The sequence below is a fragment of the Larus michahellis genome, chromosome 3 (genome assembly GCF_964199755.1).
Source record: "Larus michahellis chromosome 3, bLarMic1.1, whole genome shotgun sequence".
NCBI lineage: Eukaryota > Metazoa > Chordata > Aves > Charadriiformes > Laridae > Larus > Larus michahellis.
Window position 1 is genome coordinate 111,349,376 of NC_133898.1, and position 26,163 is coordinate 111,375,538.

A 26,163-nucleotide genomic window follows, 5' to 3' on the forward strand; every position below is an offset into this window, starting at 1 on the left:
CTTCCTCATGAAGTTTTACAGTAATCTGGGTTGAGAGTGCCTGCTTCTCTAATACTTCATGCAAAAGAAGCCATTTACGTGTTCTTTGCTCCCGCTGAAGGATTCAGCTCAGGCTACTGTGTTGAATTCTATCTTCTATATGAGGTGCTAATGCTGGGAATGGAAATAGGGTTCTACTCTCTCCAACTGACTGCTCAAAGCTACAAAATTATATCCCTCCATCTTCCTTTCAGATATATCACTGTCCATAAAATAGGAACGGATCTAGACAAGAGAATACAAGAATCTTGACATCTTAACTTTATAATCAAGCAAGTTCCCAGAAGATGGGAGAAAAGTGTCCTAAATCCTATTGACAAAGAATAATAGTGTGTGAGTGCCATGTTTGTATAGATCACAAATTGGAGGACTTTAAAAACACTTGCTGCACTGAAACAAGCAGATAAGAGATTAGAGATGTACTATGTCACATACTTAGTATGACATAGGTATCAAGGTGTCCAAATAAACGTTTCCTGGCAGAACACTAGAGATTTGGACAAGCTTAATGTTAAAAGTACAGTTCCACTTTGACTTCAGAGTTAGACACAAAAGAAGGCAGGGATGATGAAGGTCCACACTTTGGGCTGTGTGACTTAAAGCAGAAGTCGAATTCATGCCAGTTTTTACCTCAAGCCCTTAATCTGAACACTTATTCCCTGTTCACAAAGTATAGGTAACATTTTCTTATGGAGACATTATGAGGGTGAAAAACAGTAGCAGGTGCGTATCATTGGTGAATTTCTTTCATGACTATCAGTTGGACAGAAAGCATTCATTCAGTGCTTGTTCACGCAATTTACTGGCCTGCTCATTACATTAAACAAAAAAATTGATGGCAGAGAAATCTGTCCCAGCCCCAGGGAACTGAACTTAAAAAAGCTGTTTTAAATGGCTGGTATTGGCATTTAAAGCCAGTCATATCCTGTCCTGTCTCATTTGGCTTTATCGTATTACAAATTTTATCATAAATCATAGATTTAAGACACAGGCTTATTTGAATCGCAGGAATATTTTCTCTTAGGCATTATACCCCTTCTCCACTCTTCCATGCATACTTACAGTGTGGCGCTGATGGTTCTTGCAAATAAGGAGAGAACATTAGGTTCTGCAATCCCTTTTCATGTAATCAGTAAAGTTCAAGATTTTCTTTGGAAGGTGATTCAGGTGAGTAGCCAGGAAACTAACTTGGTAGGTCCACTCAGCTGGTTCAAGTTATCACCATTTACAATGTCCTAAGCTGTATAGTCCTGAGGATGTCTTCAGGAGCTATTTATCCCCTGGGCATTTGATTCTGTACTGTGGATGTATTTATTTAGATTTATTATTGTCATCAAAGATGGCTCAGGAGTACCTCTCCTTTCCTTGTCCTGAGCTGACACCACTAGAAGCAAGTACTTCATACCAACCACTAATAAGAAGTGATGTCTTTGAAAGGGCTGTCTCAACTTATTGAAAAATTTCAATGTAAGTCTTTAAAGACATATCATAGTGAATTTTCTTTGGAAAAAAAAACCAACCCACCAAACTATTCTTTTTTCCCTTTTTTCCTAAACCCTTATTTTTGTTTTCTCACTTTACTTTTTTGTGCCTCATTTCTCTCCTACTTCTACATATACATCTATGTGGATTTTTCTGCTAGCGTGGCCTAGTGATTTAGAACACGCAGAAGGCAGATGGACCTTGGTTTCTGGTTCCTTCAGTCTGAGTTGTTTTGTTGTTTTCTTCATATTCTTTTGCTAGCCCAGGTAATACTTAGGGTGCCTGATGTCATAAAATATGAATATTTGAAAGAAAAAGATAACCATAACTTTATTTTTTACTTATGTGATTTCCCCTGCCTCTTTTTTTGATGATTCTAGTCGGGTTCAGATAATTTTCACTGAGGTGGAGACTAAGATGCATGGCAACGCTATTCTCTGATAGCATGGGTGCCCACCTATGAATAAAACTTTTTCAAAGTTGTCTGTGTTATTTGTGCTGGTGTGGACACTGGAGCAAGGAATAAGATGGGGTTCCCTGTCTATCCAGCTGCTAGTATTCACCAGTAAATTCTCCTGTCTCCAAAGCCCTGACTTGGAATGCTCCAACCCACAGGCGACTTTTCAACTGCACATACAGTAGCTTGCTTTGCTGCTGCTCAGGAGAACTGTTGGTAGGAGGATGCAGGCAGCTCCGTAATAACCCTAAACCCACTGCACAATGATGTGGCTTATGGTTTTTCTGGTTTAGGGTAAGGCTAAAAACCATGACTGCATTATCACTAAAATACACATTAATAAACAGATGTCTTAAATACTCCCAGCTTTTTAAACGTCATAATCACTATTTTTACAGAAATGTTGTAGAAATAGCTAACTCACAAAATATGAAATAGGGAAACTAGAGTTGACTCTAAATGCAAAATTGTCTTGTCATTACAGATCAATTTTGCTCTGTCCTCCAGAAAAATGTTTTGATCCAAAAAGCACTGAAATGTAAGGTTAGACTTCCATTGACATCAAGGGTCATTTAACAGATCTTTATTTAAATACCAGATAAATATCAGAGACACAATTTTGGGCCCCGTGTTTGTAATAATCCTCCATATATACTTCTATCTTTACATCTTAAGATGCCTGAAATTCTCTTTCTGTTTACAAGTGGGGAAACCAAGGCATGGGGAGATGAAATGTCTTGTTCATCATGTGTGAGTCAACTCTGTAGGTCCTTTTTTCCACCACGAAAAGCATAAATTATTCAACCTCAAACAATTTATTTCTCTCCTAAGAGAACACAATGTTCTCGGCAAAGCTAACAGGCCAACCAACCAAATTTCCCATAGGCAAAGGAGAAATGCGTATAGCTATTCCAGGATCTTGTTGGCAAAAGTCTCTATCCACTATTACTGGATGCTCTATCCACTATTACTGGATGCTCTATCCACTATTACTGGATGTTCTATTCCTTTTTTTTTTTTTTGGTTAAATTTTCTTTCCCATACCTTCTGCATGGTTTTCATTTATTCTGTGGCTGATGGCAACACCTCCAGACAGATCCTTCCACAGAAAACACTGTGGCTGTAAGTGGACTGCTGCATGAGAAATATGCCCAGGATCTCCCATTTGAAAGAAAATGAGCATATAATTTCAGCAACGTACAAGCCTGGGGACCCACTGCAGAAAGGGCAGCCCAAATCTGCTGTTTGCTGTTGCTGCACCATTGGGTCGGCACTCTGCATGCTCCTGCCTCTGATTTTATCCCCCACCTCCTCCCCCTGGCTTTATTAGGCTAGTACTCCTGGCACATGCAGATCCTGCAACTTGCTGCCACTGAAATTTCTATCCTCAATCCAGATGGTGGTAGGAGGAACTGAACTGTGGTTCCTTTGTGTAGTCATCTCTAGACAATGGCCACTAGCATGCAGAGCCACACGCCAATTGCTGGTGTATATTTGGTTGACGTTTCAGACCCAACTTTGCACCTTTCTAATCATTAATCAACAATCAGACAAAGGATATATTGCTGAATCCAGACAGCAGCCAATACAGACCTCTAATACATTATGGATTCTCTGTCAGCACATTTATTTATTGTTTGCAGTGTTCTGTTTGAAAATCCCTATGCTCTTTCACTTATTTTTTTTATTTATTTACTTACTTACTTATTTCTCCTTAGCTGGATTTAACAAAGGAGTGAAGCTTCATTTATTAACATTTTTACAAACCCTGAATGGTGGATTACTTTATATAAAATAGATTTATAATATTATTTTTGGTATTTACCACACTTACCAAAATCTTCAGCAAATATACAATTAAATGAAAAAGAATTAAATTGCACAGATAGCGTCAGAGTACGGTTTTTCCTCACGTAAATACCCAGTGAATCATTTTATCGTTATTTAACACTATAATAAAGGCTATCAGCTTAGACAGAAATGAATACACATTTGTCTATACGTCCAGCATTCAGTGGGATTTTTCACAGTATCATAAAAGCAAGCAACAATAAGGACCTCACTGTTCTGTGGTTAGGCTTTAACATAAACGCATCAGTGGACCTCGGGTTCTGCACAGCATGCAACCATGCTCTGCTATCAAATGAATGTTAAAATATGTACGACCTGGCTTCTGATTTATAATATCGTTGACAAATAGTAAAAAGGACAGGCACGCCATAAAGTTTATGGATGGAGTGATGGCATGCACAATGATGTCTCATAAAGAATAAAGGGAGAAAAGTTATTTATTCTTGTGGATTCAAGAACTAAAATACAGATAGACTGGCTGCGTGCACAGAATTTTTCATAAATATCCCACAGTGCACCCTGTTGTACAGCAGCCATACATTAATTAGAGCATTCAGCAGACACTGCAATGTGTTACACTCACCCAAGTGAATCTTCATTTTTCACATGCAGGGCCTTACTAATTAAAATCAGCTTTGCAATTAAATGTGGAAAATTGTGTTAAACTTTCAAGCGTGATTTAGAAAAAATGCATTTATTTTTAGGGTATTTTATTTTGATGCAAATGAATTCTCCATCAAAGTGAGACCAGTGAAAGGGAGGTATGAGGATTTCTCTTTTTTGTATTATAGATGCTCCTCTCAGTTGCAAGTTGCAATGCTCCACTATCTCTCTGCCAGTACCTGGCCCTGTTCCAATGCTTTTAGTGAGTGCTATCTGTCAAGGCATGAATAATACAGCCCCTAGGCTGTCGGCAGAATCCAAATGAGGCATACATCAGGAAGCAAGCACTCGACTTTAGCTCCAGAACATGCTCCTGTGAAGACAGGCAATTATTCACCCACGGCTGCAGCCATGGCAATCAAACTGGTGGGTGAAAAGGTATATGAAATGGAAAAATCTGAATAAGAAATATGGCACAACAAGCCACAGAAATTCAATAATTTTCTAATAAGAGAGAGACATTTGAGTCTTTTAATTTTGAAGTTTGGGAGCCTGAATTATTTCACTCATTCTGTTCTAAAATATAGACGACTAACCTACAGTATATAATGCCAAGGCAATACAAGGGTATGTGGGGCTTTTCCTAATCAAAACAGCAATGCTAAACTCTATGGTATTCATAAATCCAAATAAATCTGTTGTATGAAGTGACAAATCTCATGCCTAAAAATTAAAAGACGGTCAAAACAATTCTATCTGTATAATGTAATAGAAATAGAGGCAGCCTGGTAAAGCAACAAAGAACCAATTAATATCAAGAAATTTGGTGGAAAATTAAAATGCAGTATATTTTATAAGGTTGGGAACAATTCACACATTATAGATCCAAACACTACTTTACGATCCCTCTTCATTTTTGAGACTCACTTCTTTTTGCAAGATATTGCATCAGTGATTAATGAAAGAAAAAATCCCTTCAAATTCAATACGAACTGAAGAAAAGGCATGCAAAATTCCTCGGCAGATGAAATGTTTAAGTTGGTATATTTCATCGGAATTCTTATTTTCAGCATTCAAATTGAAATTCACGATATAGCAAGAGCTCTATCAGTATTTCCATTTTAAATCCAAAGGGTTTATCATTTGGCCTTAACTCACCCTTCACTGAAATTTAAAACATATTGTTTCAGACTAAGATTGTGTTTTGCTTTAATTTCTATACAACGGCTTTACCTGCTTTCAAATACACACTGATATATGCATGAAAACAATTCTAAATTAACATACATAGTGCCACTCTACCAGTTTAAGATTCTTTTTAGGGCTCTTATTTGTTAGAATGTGTTTTATTCTGAAGCATGTGATACTTGGCAAGTGATTAATCCATTACAGAATCTAATTGCTTTTGTTACTCGAGAAAAAAATTAAACTATGATGTTAAGAAGCTTTTAAAATAGACCGCTGCATGTAATTAGTATTTTTTAATGTAATCTAGTTAGGATTTTTATGATGTGTCTACATAACTATTTACATGGCAAACCATAGACGTCTATTTGGTATATGGTGTGTTTCAAAGAAAATGCTAAATGCATAGCAACACAGTAGGGTGTAGTATTTCTAAAACTGTCATTCACATCTACTCAGTACATAACATAGGCCAGTTTGCACTCAGCTACTCTAGAGTAACTATGGGATTTGCACCTGCAAAACTTCGCTCAGAAAGTGGACTCGCTTTTACAGTTCTATTTGTATACGTGGAATGTGAATCCTATCATCTTTAAAGTTGAGTAATGAAACTGGCAAAGTTCCTACTAATTGCAATGAAAGAACACTCAAATCTATGTTTTTCTTCAGACGCTTAGCCGACAGACATCCTGAAAACACAGCTCTGGGAACGCTCTCCTGGTGCGGTTTGAGTAACTGCTATATACCCAGATGGATTGTTCACAGCTAAAAGTATTCAAGGATCTGGTCCAAGCTTATTGTTCAAAATTAATTCACAGCTCTGAACGTGTAAGAGTACTGTTCATTATTACGCTGCTATCCGCAGTAGACGTGAAGAGCTACCAAGTGAATAAAATAAACAGCATCAGGAGCATGGTCCAGGCAAAGGGTCTGGATTTCACTCCTCAGATTTGAATTCTTTTCTTGTCTCCACCACTATCTGAACTTGTCTATTGCTTGTTTTTTGGTTTTGGTTTTGTTTTTAGATCTTTCACAAGCATTGTCTTTCTTTTTATTTTTCAGGACCTGATGCTGCAAAGATATGTGCATTTCTTTAACTGTGTGATCTGTGAGTAGCTGAGTTGGCCTCAGGTGCCTGGAAACATAAACAACAGGTACTGAAGTCCTATCTGTGTAAACTCTAACACCTAGGCACTGCCTCATGCTGTGCAACACAGACAGCAATGGAGGGTCTATGATAGGTTTCTAGGTATTACTAAAATACAAAAAAAGAGAGATGAGTCTGCTCTGATGGAGGCAGGCACACCACCTCACTTTGGGTGCTTACCCTCAGTGCCCGAACTGGGATGCTAATCTTTCTGAACTTTCTATACACTCACCGGAGAAAGGTGATTTCTCTGAGTTAATTTTAGAGATCCTGGCGTCCTGCCCGAAAGCGCCCTGCAGTGCAGCCTGTCCATCTTAGCTACCCATTAGCATCCCCAACTAGCAAGCTACAATTAAGCACTAAACTTAAGAGCTGAGAGCAAAGTACCAAGTCAGTCACGCAAGGTTTTGCTTCAAACTAAGGTTTGACACAAAGGAAAAATCAAAAAGATGGAAATGATACAACAAGCTGTTACCGTTACCACTGTTACCCTGACTAGTACCAGTCTTGTGTTTTGATACATCTCAGAGGAAATATCAATGACGTACAAGGCCTGCTTGTTTCCCTAGCTAAACCTAGCATTGCAGCTCTTTCATAATTAAAAATACAATTGGGGTACAAAACGTATGATAAAACTTTAACTTCTGCCTGATATTTTATCAGCAGAACATTTTAGCCCCTGAATCTGTCTGAAAATTTTAAAGGATCTGTTGATTTCAGTTCAGATTTAATGTACTACCTGAACATGGCTTTCACTGTCATGCTGGTATTTCAAGCATGAATTTACAATGAAAAAAAAAAAACCAACAAAATTCCAGAGACTTCAAGATGTTATAGAAGAAATAGAATTCTGGAGAGCTCTGACTACATCTAGTGGAAGCAAATACATTTTATTCCTAGTAATGAGCCGGTCTGGTATTGTGAATGTAAAGGTCTTAACCTCATTAAAATGCTCTGTAGGTCTAAATGGAATTGAGTTAGGCATCAGCTGAGATATGCAATTCCCTGAACACATCAAATTTTTAAGACAGTCTGATTTCCTTGGAAGAAATGTTTGAGGGTCTTACCCACCAAAATAGAAAAATAAAAAAAAAGAAAAAGATAAATTCCTTCAATATTCTTTCAAAAACTTAAAATTACTATGTGTTAGTTGGACTAGATAAAAAAAAATCACAGCTCTTTTAGAAAATAGATATGTATGTTGTAAACCCCAACAAAGAACTTTGTGTTTTTACACATATATTGCTTAAATATATTTTGATTAGTGGATTGGCAATCAGGGTGGCAAGAAAACATAAAAAACCCACAAATTCCTTAGCCAGTAGAAAAAAAGGAACTTTTGATGTATTTCCAATTTTTATTCTTTGCGCATCCGCCCCAAATTTCATTTAATTAACAGCTCTAAGATTCAGTCTGTTCGTGTACTGACATACCAGAATCATGTCAAGAAAGCAAAATATGGAATTAATGTCTCAAAACTGCATGTAATCTTTCTAAACCTCACATCTATTCCTTCCCCCTCCCCCAATAGGGTGATTTTACAAAACCACAGACACATAGATCAAAGTTAGAGCAATTCAGAAGAAAAAGATATTTTTTTTAAGCTACAGAGTTTCTTTCTGTATCTCTCAAGACTTTTATTTTTGAAATCTGCATGAATCCCATAAAGTGTAAAGAAATGCATGTAGTTACAATCTTGTAACTAGGAAGGACATTATAATCATCTCATTTAACTGTTGACTGCTCAGGAAATTTCTGAGGGAAAAGAAGGATTTGGTGCCATTCATTAATTACTGGTGAGGCTCGCATTTACAGGAAGAAAATGGACAAAAGAAAACCACGGTTTGAAATCAAAAGTCAGAAATGAATTTAAGAAGAATTTAACAGGAATGATTTAAGAAGAATTTAAGAAGAACTATTTGGGCTACTTCTCCTAAATCAGCTTTCCAATCTAACCAAATCCTTCAAATAACCACAAAAATGTTACCACTTTTATGAGTGAAAAAATTTTAGGAAAAGAAATTTGGATGTAATTATTTTATGGTTTATATTGCTTAAATGCAATTCAAAAGCATTTTAATATCAGGCACATCACCTTGATCTAATTTTGAAAGTATTTTCTGGACGTGTCCCTAAGCTTCATTCACCGATAAGAAAAACCGCACGAGTGGACTGAGTGGCACTGAGTGGACTGACATGTCACTGTTTGGTATCTTTTCCTGTTTCAAATAAACGCCTTAACCACAAATCTATAATCTCAATTTAATTCATAAAACCCATATTGCCCTCATTACAAAGCAGTTCTCAGATTTCCTGTGAAATATGTGCTCTTATAAACACAAGTGCTTTAAAATTGGAAAAGTCAGTAATGAAAAAAAATCTTATCAGTTTGAGGAGAATTTAACACTGATTTGAACACCTCTCTCTATTCAGAGGAGGGATGGCCAAAACACCAGACATTTTATCTCCTACAACAAGCTGCTGTATAAAATATATTAAATGAAATGCACAGCACATGAGAAAAATTCATGTATTCTAGAGCTGTTAGATTTTCAAAATATTGCACAAGCAAATAATGGACAAATGATTCAGGACAGGAACGCTGTTTATACAGGTGTACAACACTACTGACACTGCAGTCACGGAAATATAAAGACTGAGCTCTAAATTAATCTGAATCACACGTAGCATATGTAACATATGTTACCTTGATATGTTATTAGCAATAGACGGCTAAAAACATTTTCGTAAAGGAGATGTCTCCACATATCATGGTTTAGAAACTGATGTAAAGGTGCTTATAACTATAATATAACATTTGAACCCTGAAGCTTATTATCACTTATTTGTCTTAGGCTTTGACCTTTGAATCTAACCTGATCATTGAACTTAAAATGTTCAGAAGCTCATTTTCGTTCAGTTATAAAATACATTAAACAACAGAAGTCACACTGGCACCAACATGTCAGTAGGGCCAAATTTTAATTTGCAATACATGAGCAAGACAACTATATGCAAAAAACGAGAGAAAACTGACAATGAAAACACGTTTCCTCAGCAAAAATGTGAGTTCGATTTTGTGTGACATTCAGGGGAAAAAAAAAGTGAATCCAAGTGATTCTGGAATGTCTAATTGCTAATTTTTATCATTGTTTGGTTTATCAAGGTCATGCCAGCTAACTTGTTTACCAAATCTCTGCACTAAATTATGAAAAATTACAGATATTACCTTCTGTGCCTTGCATATTTGCCACTAACATGACCACTGCCATCACAGCCAGGCGTGGGACAGCTGCAAAAGAGAGAGAATTAATTATACAGGTGCCTGTGTGCTGCAGAAAGATTATCCTAAAAGCAGGCAGTAGGTATTACAGAGATGGAGGGCAACAAAGACAGAAAGAGAAATCAAATAACTGAAGGGAAAAAAAAAAGAGGGGATGCTTTTTATTAGCAAGTCTCGAGGGAATTAATTTCATCAGTGCAGCAGGGCATGAGCAAACCACCAATGAACTTGAAAGTGCATTATACCCATTAAAAGGCATGAATTTTCTAAATTGCTAATGGGGATACATTTTACACTCAGAGCACTAACCTGAACAGCTCTTGTATGGCTGGTTCCACGGGAACTGCAGAGAGATGGAAAATATATAAAAATTTATCATCTATTACAAGTACCCCTCTTCTACAGAAAATTACCAGAAAGGTTGTGTAAAAGCAAGGGTCAGAATGAATCGTGCAAAGAGATTCTGGAGGATGAAGGTCACCCTGAGCGGGGGCCTTGAGTGATTTACTGAAGCAAGAGACGTACCTCGAACACCTTTGGAGCGTGTGCGATGGCGCTTCTCGTCTGCATCCACCTCCATCTGGGAATAGATTAGCAGGCAGTCAATGTTCTTATCCTGCATGCACAGACTATCAATGCACAGACTGATACAGTCTCTCACACAATTTATTGACAGTATTTTAATTCCATTTTATCCTGTAAGGGAAAGTCCACCTTACAGGGGATTTTTAGGATCTTTGTGTTTATTTAAAAACAGAAAATGTGGTAATTTCTGCTTTAATCAGTCCGTTTGCATGCCCTGCTTTCACAGCAAATTGTGTGCAAATAAGTGCTGGTTCCTCTCTTTGAAGGGCTATTTCTAACATAAACCCCCGATTACTCACATATATTTTGAAACAAGGATTCAACAGATTTCTATACAACTTAACACTAAAGTCAAGGGGTCGCACACCACAGGTCACTTTCTAACCAAACACTTTGCAGTAGGAAAGACAGAAAGGAATAATGACAGAAAAGGAGATAAAGAGTCATCATTAGAACTGCAAAAATGTCATGGTATTTAATAAGTGATTACAACAGTTTCCAATGTGTTTCATTGTTTAGATGTGTTTTTCAAGTTTCAGGAATGTGCTCACTTGCTACATTTGGCTAAATCTTTACCTTTGTTTTATCAACAGCATGCCTATCCAATGTAGCTCTCTATGCAGTAATAAATATACAGCAATCTTAAATCTTTACCAGACAGGGGCAGGGCTGCAGACTGGAAAGTATCATACATAAACACTGATCTACAGTAGCTACCACAGGGCCACATGGTTTCCTCTGATCCTCCATGTACTATTGTCACCAGACTTTCAAATGTAAACTGCATAGGCTAGCTAGAGTTTGCAATTTTGTACAACACAAGCAGATTGCACTGAACTATCTTGAGAGACTGTGTCAGGGAAAATATGTGCAGTATCTGTATCATCAGCTCCTTCAGATGGGGAAGAACAGGATGGCAAGATGGATCTGCGGTGGTTCATACATAGAGATGATATCGTAAAGGTCAGGAAGCACAGAAATTGACCATAGGGCTGCAGTTCCCCCAGAAAAAAAATCAATCACTGGTTTATAGTAATATCCTTGGATTGATATCTGGTAAGAATGTCACATATCTCATGCAAAAACAAGGGAACAGGTCCAAGTGACTTGCAGTTAACCCTTTAATCACCGAGATTTCTTTGGTCAGTACCTTAACACAAATGATGTGGGAAGTAACTAACAAGGAACAAATTACACATTAGATGATGATATTCTTTTCATTTTACTAATAAGGAAACAGTACATTGTGCTATTCTGTAACTCCTGCAATGCGTAAGGACTTGACAGGAGATCAGAAGTGGAGTTACTTGATTTTCAGCCTAGGATGTTTTTTAAAAAGTTTGGAAAACACTATCTAGCATCATTTGTCACCACTGAAAAATCTGCTGAAAGAACTATTATGACCCTAACCTGGAAATGCTGCCCAAGCTGTTATGATAGTCTGTGTAAATTTAGAAGGGGCAAACTACAAACCAGATTTGCCTGTCTTTTTAAACCAAAGTAAGCACTTCAAGAATGCTGTGAGTACACTTTTAACTACACTGACAGTCAAAGAAGAAATCACTGATCTGGAAAAGCCCCTATAGAATCCACACATTCCAGATCCAGAAGCAGGTCAAAATGAAAAAAGATTTTAAAAACTGCAGACACTGTTAAATTTTGTTGTGTATCCCACGCAGCCTGCTGCTTCTCCAGGAAGGCATGGATCTACCTGCCTTTGTCTGTGACCTACATCTCTGTCATACATGGCAATGTGTGCCTTGGATGTGCTAGGACACACCAAACAATGGTAGGTGTCTGTGTTTAGCCAATGGAATCTTGCTTTGACTTTCTGTATATGCTCACAGATCTTCAAGACTTTGTCTGTCATGTCAAACCTTCAGCCTCCATCCCTCCACATACTCAACGTTGGGTGCTGGGAGCAAGCAATTTCCTGAAATTCTATGAGACACACACCGGTTCTGTGAAAGGACGGTCACCTGCCAGCCTACCATAGCAGTCCCCAGACGCACCCCTGGCATTTCCATGGCCAGGAACAGAATCTGCTCCTGTGGCCATTGACCTCACAAAAAACATGGACTTCCTCACCATTTTCACATGCAGAAAAAGGAAATGTGTACCTTAGTGACTCACAAGGAGTTCATCTCAGTAGTCCTACTGTATTCATGACCTTTACATTACAGTTCTGCAGAATACTGAGTCACTGTTCCAGAAGACTGGATCAAGGACAGGCTGGCTAGAGTTAGTTTTAGCCTGGCATCTAAGAGGAGACACCTCAAAGATTATGTATGAAAGCAAAGAGCAAGGTATCAGGAGTAGGAAGAGAAGAAATTCTTAACCTGGCTACAAAGAGAAGCTACAGACATGAAAATGGAAAGGTCTAAGTTCTTAATTTGGAGAAGACAAAAAAAAAGTCATGGTAGAAATTAAGCCTGGTAAATCATAATTAAAAATAATCAAAGTATTAGATACGCCTTACTTAGGGATGATGGGCAGAGAGAGGCAGAGCTAGCAACTCTGGTTCACCATTACGTGCATTAGTTTTATTGAAGATTTAGCGAAACAAGACTCTGAACAGTTATATATATATATATATATATGCTCTAACTAATAAATCACAAGACGGGGTACAAGAGATGACCTGTTATATTGGAAGGTATGTTGAAGATACCCAAATAGTACACTAAACAGGTTGACTGGTTTCTTTTGTTTTGAAAAAAAATGGAAAGGAAAAAAATCTCTGTTGCCTTAAAGGATTCTTACGGGCTGTCAGATGAATGCCGTAACCACAGGAGTATCCTTGATTTCTAAAAATTTTATCTATCTGATAAATTTCTCATGCAAGAAATGATTTAACCAGCTGAAGGAAATTCTATACTAAATCTCAATTTTCTGGATAGAAATGAAAAAAAAAAGCCCTATGTAGTCACCTGTGTGCATGCGACTAAGACTTGCTGTGTCTTAACGTACAGAATTCGATCCCAGTAACTAACACACACACACACACGCAAACACAAGAGGCTTTAAAAGTGTCAGTATGCAAAAGCTGGAAATAAGCATTAGACAAACTGAGTAGAAGAAAATCTTTTAACTTAAATGACTGATTAGGAGCAGTTGAAAAATACTTCATTAAGTGTTCAAAAAAACTTCATAACACATCAGAAGGATTCAGCAATAAAAAAAAGAAAAAAAACCAATAAAAACCCCAAAAGACAAAGGTAGTAATGCCTCCTCAACAATCCAACACTTAAAAAAACCAACTTGTATCTCATGAGGATTAAAAAATAATTCATGTGCACGTATACACATATACATCAGTTTACTAGTAAACATGAACTATCAACCAGGAAAACTAAAAATATCAGTGAAAACCAAATGTTGAATAGGAAACATGGCAATAATAAGAAATTACTTAAATATATTTGGAAGAAAACAAATGTTTTATTATTTGGAGATAATTAGAAGCTAGTATTAATAACCATCAAGAATTTTTTGTAAGTAATAAAAGCAGCTATTTCTTATTTTAAAATCAAAGTCCCTGAAAAAATTTACACCCCCCCCCCCCGCCTGCTAGTTCTCCCAGACATTGTGGTTGATATGCAACAATCCTGGGACACTTGGGAAATGCTGGAGAACTGGAAATAAAAAATCTGACAATATTGTACTTGTAATTGTTTAAACTAATTTTTCCTAAGTGCTGAGAGGACAGTGTGGCTCACTCACTAAGTTAATCTCCCTGACGTTGACCCTTAGCAACATCGTATAAAAGCTGATATGGGATACTAGACAACAATGTAATTAGCACCAGTCAACACTTTATCATGGAAAATCTGTAGTCAAAACCACTTGAAACTGCTCTCTGAGGATACTTTAAAGTTTATCGATAAAGGTAGACATGTTAGGAGACCATATACTTAGACACCTTTTAAACATTTTCCTTTCTCTTTACTGAACGCTCAGACAATAAAATAAGCACTTCATAAAATCAGCATATTTATAATGGTTAACAAATATTTCTCCAGAAAAAAAAATAAAAATTATTTTCTTTACAAAAATAACTGTAAAAATTAAAAAAAAAATTTATTTAATAAGAGCCTTTCTACTATAATCCCACAGGTCCCACAGGTACATGTTCTAGCCCTATAACATTCAGCGTCTTCACCAGTACTCTGGAAGATTATATGCTACTGAAATATGCAGATAACACAGAAATTAATGGAGTGATAAACTATGTTGGAGACAGGCCAGTGACATATACTGGCCTGAGTCGTTTGGCAGATTTGACTCATCTGAAGAACATGCCAATTCCAAGGTCCTGTATCTATGAACGAAGAATGTGGGCCATGCTTGAAAGACCAAAGATCATAATCTGTAAGGCAATAACAGGACCTGGACGGCCAGATGAGCACAAGCAATTTCTGCACTGCTGTAGCTGAAGGGCAGAATGTGATCCGTAGCTGCACAACCTTTAAGGCTGTATTAATTTTCCAGAAAACCATTGAGGTATTCGGATATGGTCAGTAACTTCTAACAGTAGAGGGCAAGTTTTCATCAAGACCTTACCTATTTTTCTGTTAGCTTGCCCGATACCCTGTTGGAGATTTCAGGTTTTTACAGTATATAGATTTAAGGCTATTTGACTCAGTATAGACTTAGCTCAGACTAAGCTCCCAAAAGTTTCACAATCAGCACTGCTCTCCCTATCTCTAGATATGCTCACAAATCTACCATATGGGCTTCCTCAGGGCTGCCAACTGTGAAGGATCCAGAGCTTTAGGCTCCTTTCCAGGACAAATGGCGATTTTTGCTCCCTCAAGGGGAGGTAGTTCAGCATTTTCTTCCCTTGCAGGTAGGCAGTCTTGAAAATGATCATTCTTGTTACAATTGTCAGGGTATCTGAATTTCTTGCTAGAGGCATGGAGACTGCAATGTTCAGTCCCAAGTTCCAAAACTCTCAGCTCAGCCAACACTTCCTTAGTGAATTATTCTGGTTTCCCTCTAGCTGTGATGTACCAGAAATCTAGAAAGCCACGGATGAGCTAAGAGCCTCAGATCCGGATTTCCAAAATCTTTCCTTCCCAATTTTTTCCTTACCTGGATTTCTTCAAATCTAAAAACTAGATTCACAGATACTCCTAAAAATTCTCCAATGTTTACTCAGGAGGAACATTCACTGTCTATACTACACAAAGGTAGAAGATGATAATTTATGACCCCCAAAATCTATGGCGAGCACCACTAAATACTAGAATTACTGCATAATTGTTATTGCCAATCACATATGTTGTTAAAATTATTCAAAAACTTGTTCTTCCCTAATCAGTAATATTAGACATACTCGTGATAAAAAGTAAAATGTTCAGAGACAAAAATTCTGATTTCCTGAAAATGTAACGGAGTTGATTATATAAACAGTTTGAAGTTTAAAATTTATCTCCCTGTGACTGTCAAGTTACTCAGTAAAGGCAGATTTTCAGCCAGCCATGATGCAAGATTCAAATTTCTACAGATAAGATTCCTGTACTACTTTTATAGCCAAGGTTTGCTTAGTTTTTATTTTTTATAACTTAAAAAAAATATCTTCTTTCTTCTGTGTGAAAACAACAAAAAAAAAGGATTTAAAGACTTTTTTTTTTAATCTAATATCTCGAAGAATTAAACAAAATATGTCAAAGTATTTCGCACAGCTAAAATGCTTCTACATTCGCATAATCAAAGAAACATGACCTGGAAAATGATTAACAGTTTATGTGAGCACTGTGTCCCATACTATATTAGTCCTTTGTGCAGTCTTCCTAAAAAAATTGTAAATAGACCTTCTACTGCTCTCCTTAGAAAATAACAGGCAAATCCAAATTCTAACATACCTTCTTCAGCATGTCTGTGCATTCCAAAAGCAATTCATTTTCTAATAATGATATTTGTCAAATATGGCTCCTGATAATCTGAATAAGTTTTTAGAAGCTGGATATGTTTTGTGAAATACTATTGAACCTATCGGGTAAATGGGACGTTTACCGATGACTTCAATGGGTCCCCAAATATCTCTATTCTTGATTACATACTTTTCACTATATGAAAGTCAGTAACTATACTCTCAGCATACTGACCTCCACTTTCAAATAATTAAAGACAAACAAATCACAATTGGAAACACCACTGTGTAAAATAAATAAGAAAATAATATCTTAGATTGAAACTGAAAGTACAGGACATATTTTTTCAGAATGTATCTATTAATTTACTTTAAGGAGGTATTCTGCTCTTTTGTGCAATTCTCATGAAGTTCTGTATTAATCTGAACTCATGCAACATGACCCAGGAAAAAGGAAAGGTAATTCTAAAGATTAAGAAGAAAGAAGATTCAGAGTATATATTAATATAATTTAACTGAAAATCTGGACTAAACTAATTTAAAATTATTTTAGACAACTAAAAATATCAATGCTTGGCATGTGATCCCTACCTCAGTACATAAACTACAAAGTCATGGCACTATTCCAGAGCTACATTAAGATAATACTCTAAGTGTCCTTACATTGCTCCTCAATGCTCCTCAACCTAGAATGACCCAGGATTTAGGCACTATGGTTTTTTTTTTATTTTTAGTAAGTTTATATTTTAAAGTGTCTGACCAAAACATGGGCACTAATGTATAGCTTCATCTGGAAATGCTGCCGTCAAGCAGAAGGGGAAAACAAGGTGAAGATTCTGAGGAATTAAAATGTGCAGGTCAAGTTAACCTAAACCTGCTCTCAATGTGTATCTACAAAACCTTGACTTTCCATATGACATCAGAGCTTACTTCAACAGACCTGATCCCTGGAACCAATGTAGAGCTTCCTACTCAATCTACTCATGTTTCAGTTGGACTTACTGATGCGACTTTTATGACAATAGGCTCCAGCAGATCTTCCTCTTCCCTAAGTGTCAGTAGGGTAGACCAAACCTGAATTGATAACAATATTTGACCCTTAATTTATGCCTTACTAATCATGGTCTTGTAAATTAATTGCATTCTAGGATAAAATGTCTGCATTTATGGATGAAGGGAGAGCAGCAGATGTCCATTACTTCAACTTAAACACAGCTTTTGACACTGCTGTGGGAAGATTCCCATTCTTGCATCCCGTTATGACTGTATTCTTGTATCCTGTTATGACTGTACTTGCATAGTCAGTTCTTTAAAATAAGTTCTTAATAATTCAGTACACTTAATCAAATGTGGCCTATTAGTGCTCTTAACAGAGCAGAATAACATTAGTTATTCTACTCTTGGTTTTGACAGAAAAACTGCATGATTGTCTCCAAATATAATTAATGCACTTGTTTCTGATTGTAAGATCTACAAGACAAAAGAGAGACTAAACTGCAGGATAGAAAGTTACTCTAAGAAGCTACTGCAATGCTTAAGGAAAAGTCAGGCAGAAGGGAAAGCAATTTCCCTGTCCTTTCAGACCCTTTCCACCACAAACCCAAGTGCCTTCTTGGCATGGACATCTGAAATTTAGTTCAAATATTTTATAGCACCCTTTTACTGAAAAGGGCAAACTATACAAAAGAATTATCGTATTTGAATCTTCCCCTCAGGAAAAGAGCAGCATAGAACCAGGCCCTCTTAGAGCAGAGTTCCAGAGGGAACTCTGCAAAGATAAAAGTTACAAGTTGAGGGCACATATTACAAAGTGACCGAACAGGCATGTGAGCAAATTAAGGACTAGAATATAAATTACTCCTTTGTCCTCTTCCACTTGTGATGAAAACACAGAGCTTTTATTGATATCAAGGAGAGTCTTCCTTGCAGAACGATAGGCGAATATATCCTTAGGACTTGTTCTCAAACTTTGAGTACAAGTCATTCTCCTGCTATAATGCACAGAGGGAATCCAGTCCTTCCATTTTCAGATGAACAGTGCAGGCAGCAGCCAAATCTGTAAATGCAGGCCAGAATAAGCAGAATTCTGGTTAAACTCACAAGTTCACCACATATTCTTTTTGTGAGGAAATAGATTTGCAATTTATTGAATTACGCTGGAAGGATGGCACAAAACACTTTCAAATATTTTTCATTGGCTTCATATCAATTAGAGTAGAAAAGACCCAAATTGCAGACAACTCATTTGAGCATTCATTCCCTCACTACTTTTTTTACATTCTTAGATATGAGGAACGAGAAAGTAGTGTGGAAATTGGAGGTAAGGAGAAATAGCACTGGATGTATAGAACTATTTTCTTTGTAGAGAAGATACCCTTTCATCAGTCTGTGGTTCCCTAAAAATGCTTTCGATATGTTTGAGTGAGTGGGTTTTGAGACATAAGTTGAAGTAGAACTAGAACTCCCATCTGGCAGAAGAGATCCAAAACATGTTTACACGTGACTTCAAGAAATGAGATGGAACATTATTTTCTCTATTGTTGTTGATTCCGAACAATTTTTTCATCAAATTCACTAAATTTCTTCTAGAAATTCTGGTGGCATGGGGCTACATCCATAAAAATAAAGACATTATCATATTTTTATCCAATAGCCTGGCCGTTGTTAGTTACATTAAGTGTGATATACAAGAAATAGTTTCCCAGTCCCTCCATCTTCTGAGGGAAGAATTGTGAAGAATTCTCATCCACCGTAACATAAGGCAGTTTGGGGTGAACTGTCATCAGCCCCATTGGATGATGACAGTCTCTTTCACAGAATGAGGATTAAATATTAATATAGTTGCTCAGTTTTACAAATCACCTAGCCAATAAATTATTGTGTCAGTCTTCTTATCTCAGTGAATATTTAAATGCTTCAGGTTAACACTTTGGAAGGGAGATAAACCCCAAAATATCTTGTAGCCTGGTGGCTACAGTACTGTTCTGAGGGACAGAAGGCCTGGGTCAGATATTTGGTTTCAAACCTGGATCAACCTTCTCACTTTCTTTTACTTTCATTATAGACGTTGAATAAAGCAATGTTGTTGTAGGTCAGATAAAAAGTTTTGTTTCAACTTAAAGCAAAAGCTTTCAAAATTTTATTTTTGTTCATACCCAGCTTTTTTGGTATTTTTTTGACTGCTGAAGGGAAAAAACCCAATTATTTGTTGATATACCAATACCAAAGACACAACCTTTTTAGTTCCAACATCTCAAAGATGACCCAAGTCTAAACTTGGGTGTGAGGATGAAAAAGGTCATGCAGAAAAGGAGGAAGTCGAAAGTCCGACAAAGAGACCTTGTAGGATTTATTTATCTTAAAACAGAGAAAGAAGAAAATAAAAAGGCACAGTTGAGTGTAAATGGTTGGCTGGTCAGTACGCTTGTCTGGCCCTGCTCTGCACAGTCTGTCCTACCGTCAGATTAAATTCCTTTCTAACTCTTCCCTGGGTGACAGCTCTCCATTCTCCGCTGTGTGTGTGCATACGTGCGTATGCACTTGTGTGTGCAGCAATGGGGGTCAGACCTCAGGTTGGAGGATCCGTGTTCATGGTGCCAGCAACTGGAGCGAGCGCAGGTGTGAGAGTGAGTGTGATCACTAGCAACGATCAAGCCAGACGAACTGGTGAAATGTCCTGGGACCAGGGGGTTGAGTGGGTCCCAAGGACCCGTTCCGGGCGTGAAAGTGCCCTGTGTCTCTGTGGGTGAGAGCATGGGGGTTGGCTATGAGGCTAGGGGAGTCCCAGCCAGCCCTGCGTGTGCGTGCATGTGGGTGATGATCTGCACCAGCAAATGGAGCAGGGCAGCCCTGGGGGTCCGTACGTCCAGATGCCAGTAACTGGGGAGACTGGGATCCAGGGGCAGCTACTGGTCAGACTGAGTGTCTGAGACCAGCTGCTGGAGGGATTCACTGTGTGTATACGGATACATATATATTCTCAACAGTGGTCCTCCAACCTGCTCGGCCAGATGAGGCTGTTGGTGATGTCTGTGTTCACGTGAGTGCTCTGAGTGTCTGTCCAGGATCTGTGTGACCAGCCATGTATGTATGTATGCATGTATGTATACATGGAGCGTATACATGCACCTTGTGTACATGTGCCTGCTGGGAATGCATCTTCAGCCTTGCTACAGCTTGGACTTGGGGACACGGAGCAGTGGCAGCCTTGCCTCTCTTCACGTCCATCGGACCCGGCATGATTTGTTTTCCTCTAAAAATCCTGTTCCAAAATACAATGTTTTTAAAAATGACAAGAATATGGCATCAGAAAGGTCACTTCTCTAATTCTGAAGTTGAAGTGTGGCAATTTATTATATTTTGTAGAGGAACAAGGTCAGACAAATAATTTATTTCATGGCAGACCTAAATTTATCTATTATGGAAGGAAACTGGCAAGAAAGGCACTTTAAAAGAGAAAATATATTAGAATATTTAAAATTTTAGAAATTAAGAATCCAATAAAGCTTATCAAAATCTAAAGAGTTAAATTTCACTTGAAGAACCCAAAAGGGATTTCACAAAAGGTTATTAAATCAATACCATTCCCCACAACTGCTACTTGTCAATGGTTCAGGTCCAAACTCCGCTAAAAATGGGGCACAATGCTGTGGGAAAGAGACTTGGCAAATGAGAACTAAGCTAAACTTAAGTCCAAGTTACCGAGCAATGCAAGGACATTCACTTCCACATTTGCTGCATTCCAGTCCTGTAACTCATGTGCATTTTTTTCTAGACTAACGAGCATTATCTGACACCTCCTAGAAGCAAAGAAATGTGCAACTTCAAGTCCATTTTAGAACAGATCAAGTTAAGCTAGATCTGATGACAATTTAGCTGTGTTTTCTTTTCCAGTGACAGTAAAACTACTTGTACTAATCTGGCATTTTCTTTCTGGATCATCGGATATGGTAATTAAATCTTTTGCAAGATGGAAATAGTTCTGAGGTGCTCTGAGATATCTCTGAGAGGCTTAAGTGACCTCTTTCCTTACCAGATCCCCACAGAATTGATCTTGGTTTTTACTCATCAATGGCTGTGGCTCAAAGAATCAGGGTCATATTCCATAAAAGAGATACATTTTGTATTTCATAATCCACCAATCACAAAAACCCCAACAGATATGAATTATCATGGGGCTCACAAGTAATGCAAAACTTTCTATATTTCCACTGTTATGCTTAAAACTAACTGGTGTAGGGAAGACATGCAAGGTAGGTGTAGAGTCTCTATAGAAACAGCCTAGTTCCACCCTTGGTATGCATGTGCAACTTGTAGCGAATGCCTATGTGCATATCCCGAGGGGTAATACACTCTAAAAGACCATAGGCACCATTAAAGACTAATTTCACAGAAATGTCTGTTCCAAACAAGCGCCAATACCTAATTATACCTTTCCTTAATATAAATCTTATAAGTATATATAATGGTCTTTTGGGTACAGCGTGCCTAATGAAAGTGTCCATATTTCTATTTGTCTAATATTTTGTGTGTGTGTTTCTATAAGCATGTATTTTATTAGCTGAAATGTAACTACATTCGAAGGGCCATAGCCCGGTCTTTTCTGTAACTCTCATAAAATGTATTAGCACTACAGATTTTTAAATCATCACTAAAATCCTAGGAGAATAAAGAGCAAGCCAAATGTGGGACACTTTAATAACCTGCAACAATACTGAGGAACACGTAGTAGAGTACCTATCATCATACACTGAAATAAGACCACACAATAAAAAGCCAAAGCACAATCATGGAAATTCAGGTCAAAGCGGTCATAACTTTAGAGTTTTAACTTTGAATCTCCTAATGACTGTAATCACAATCACGCTGTGTTTCAACCTCTTTGTTAGCTTGAATCACCCACATTCAAGTCAGGCCTAGAGGCCCTTTGATGGGGGAAAACCTCCCAGAGCTGTGCCTGGCAAACTGCTTGGAAAAGAGCGCACAGCTCTGCAGAAACATAAAGTCACTGACTTGTTCCCACAGTTCAGCCAGAAGCAGGGTTGTAAGAGTTACAGCTCTTAAGGGCTGTAAACCAAAAGATCATTGTGGAAAATGAGAGGGGAAAATAAAAAGACTTCAACTGTCCCACTTTGCTCGGCAAATTTCACTTCCAGGTTTGCCGCAGCAGTGGCAGGCTCACCCTGTTCTCCCTTTAAGAGGAAATAGGATTTCTGAAGTAAAAATATGGTGCCTCTTTGTATATCTTGTGCATTTTCTTCTAATTGGGTTGGGGTTTACCCTCCAGAACTGTGTCTACATTATTTGAGCCTGTAATTAAATTGAGGAGTCTGTTGATTTATCTTAGACTGAATCTCCCTTTAATCAGGCAATGTGTAAAAATACATATTTTTCTGAATCCAAGGAGAAAATATACCAGCTTTGAATAAGCAATCTAAACAGTTTTAGTACTGTCATGTATTCTGTTTTTCACTGAGAAGCATACACAGATATGTATGATCTAAGATGCCTACACTGGGCTTTTGTATAAGCCAAGTCACCACATCCATAAATAGATATTAGTGAGTATAAGTATGCCACAGCATACACACATGTAATTTCTGTGCTTATAAAAACTAGGATACCAGGTTTTAAAATTTGGTTTCTAGTACCCAAAACTCAAAAATACAACACAAATAGTTCACATGCTAAAGTTTGCTGATCCTCTGCAGACAACAGGAGTATCTTCACTAGCACCTAATCAGACTGAGGGTTATTGAAGACAACTATATGCATTTCAGAACAAAACAGACCAAGGCACCACATGAAATGAAAGCATTATTAAAAAGATGGGACTCATGTTTAAGGTTTTGATTAAACATGATTAAACACAAGCTAACTCAAGTGGACATGTACCATACAAAAGACAGGTATTTCAGGTAAGGAAAGAGGAAACATCTATTAATTATATCTTCTTTTTAATTCTGGAAAAAAAAAAAAACCAAAACATTGCAGTTTAGTAAATTATCGGTCTTCACATGGACAGCAGGATAAAAAAAAATAAAATCTCTTAGTCTGTTAAAATTAGCTGCTGTTGGTATTAAGGAAACAGACTAGCATCCCTTCTTTCCCATTCACTACTACACAACAATGGGAGCTCATTTCTGCTTTCAGGCTTTGCCTCATGGCAGAGCTGGCGAGGGCACTATTTCAGAACTACATGCTATCAGACATGTTTGTTGCTATTAGTGTGCAGACCATTATGCTTATCAGAGAGTGATGTTATAAATAGCTTATAGCTATTACAAATGCAACAATTAGCTGATAAATTAATAAGTCAGACAAGCAAAATATCAATCATGGCACTGCTAACATAATTAGCATAAATTAAACAGGATCACAGATTACTGCAGCTGTTGCATAAAACAAGAGCACCTACTTCAGTTGTTCAATAACTTGCATAGTTTTAACACTAAAGCTATACTACACAATGCTCAAAAGATTACAAAAGACCACAAGAAAACAATAATGAATATTCATTGGTAATTTTCTGCCCAAGACTTGTTCATAACAATTTCTGAGGGGGAAAAATAAAAAAAAAGAAGGGGGAAAAAAACCCAAAAGCCCAGATGGACAGGAATTTGTAGCTTAACATGTGTAACAACAACCCAAAAATCTTCCTAGTACAGAGATGACAGCAAGTGTAGTGATAACTACTGCAGAGTGACCTAGTAGCGGCCTACACAAGGCCTGGACAAGTGCTACATTAAAGCAGGCCCGTTATCACCAGCAGAGTTAGCAATTTCAGTGTTTGCATGAGTTTTAGAATACAATTAAGCTGGCATAAACAGTGCCCCTTTAACTCCTGGAATGAAAGGACAGCCTGGAAGTGGCTTATTTTAATTTCTTAACATATGTATTTATTATACTTTGCCATTTTCTTTTGTTTCTTGCCACCACTATGACCTCGGAGCACCTGCAAATTCTATTATTATCAATATGTATTTTTTTAAAGCACATTGAAAAGCATCTTTATTCTTAACAAGGCATAAAAGAGACTTCCTGCTTCAGAAGCTCATGCTCTCTGAAGCACTTTTAAGATCTAGAAATAATTTTGTTGATGTTAAAAAATTCGAAGTGATCAAGACCAAATAGGCAGAACTGGCCATATTCTGCCCTCAGTTAAAACTTTGCCTTCTGGCTTAAGTTAATATAGTTACTCAGATAACACTGAGAAAGAATCTGATTAATTCTGTTCATGTTTCTACAGTGTCAGGATAAAAGAATGAAGACTGAGACTTTTAAAATTATGTCTCTGCATCCTTAATGTCAGTTTTGTGACATACTCTCCTATTATACCACCAGCCACGCAGGACCAGTGGTGTAAAGATTTTATCTCCTTGATTCATGTTGTAAAGATGGGAAACTGCATCATTAGGTTTTGTTTTGACAACTAGGTGAAAGGACTGAAGTGAATTCTGCATAAAAAGAGCTCCCTTTTCATCCTTGAGTAACAGAGATAAACCTAAGAAGTATGTATGTGCATTATTTTACATACACTCTGAAAGAGTTGATCTGATGCAGGACAAAGTCAGGGTTGGAGAGCACAGGTGCTTCCCTGTTTTCTGGGCTTCTTTTCTTCCCAAATTCCATGTTAAATCCTTAACGTGAAATTTAGGATCTGCGGCAGCATTTTTGAGGAGACAATATACTTTTAACACAGCTATTATCCTGCCTGAGTGAGAGAATGTTTCTTGGCAAATGCAAAGAAAGTCATTTATGAAGAAAGGGCATTCTGGCTCCCAAAGACGTGGAAACAGGATGTCCAAAGTTCTGTCTGTTCTTCCCACCTATGGGAAAGGAACAGTGCCATCAACAGGAGAGCATTCATAAATTTGTGACAGCAAAAAGGCTTAGTGGTTCAAATTTTTGTGATTTTACGAAGTTGTGACAATCTTTTCATAAACCAGTGGCTGGCATGTCTGCAGAAGACCTCCAGAATAAAAAAGGTCAAATTTTGTTCAAAGATTTATCAAAATAGTTAAACAAACACCACATATACACATATACAAAGGTATAACACAAAACGATTTCTCTGAGCTGTATATCCCTAAGAGTTGATACATAATGTAAATATAGTATACACAGAAACATAAAATTAAACTTGCATGCAAACTCAGATGTTGTAAATATGTATATATAAATGTAGTATATATAAATGTAGATGTACAAATGAAACAGCTAAAAATATATGAAAATATATGTCACCTACTTAATAGATTACAAAAATACACTGCATTAGTGTGTTGAAAGCCAGGCATGAGCATGCACTGTTATATTAGATCCTATTGGCCTATAATGCAACCCAATAAGCAGATCCTTGAACTCATGTCATGTCCCACTGATGTAAAAATCGAAACATATTTATTTGTTTAGACTGTACATCTTCCGGGGCAGGGTATATGTTTGTACAGCATTTGGCAAAATAAAGTTCTGGACTGTGATTCCAGCCTATATGCACTACAGTACTACAACAAAAAAAGGTAGGTAATGTATATCCCAGAAGTACTTTACATGCAAACAGAGAAGAAAGCCACAAGATGCACATCCAGCTGGAGATTGGCTAAATACAAACAAGGACAAAAACACCATGGAGAGAAAGAGTTGTGAAAGATATA

The 26,163-nt window shown here is 37.3% G+C and overlaps 1 protein-coding gene across 30 annotated transcripts in view; it reads right to left on the minus strand.

The window, feature by feature from the left end:
• Positions 1-26,163, minus strand: part of MYT1L (myelin transcription factor 1 like) — a 317,723-nt gene that overhangs the window by 123,048 nt on the left and 168,512 nt on the right. For all 30 annotated transcript variants that reach the window (XM_074581746.1, XM_074581742.1, XM_074581758.1 and 27 more), the window contains exons 3-5: positions 10,573-10,627; positions 10,357-10,390; positions 9,994-10,056 (exon numbers count right to left, since the gene is read on the minus strand). In XM_074581746.1, the coding sequence (XP_074437847.1) occupies positions 9,994-10,056; positions 10,357-10,390; positions 10,573-10,627 (152 nt within the window). The remainder of the gene's footprint in view (positions 1-9,993; positions 10,057-10,356; positions 10,391-10,572; positions 10,628-26,163) is intronic.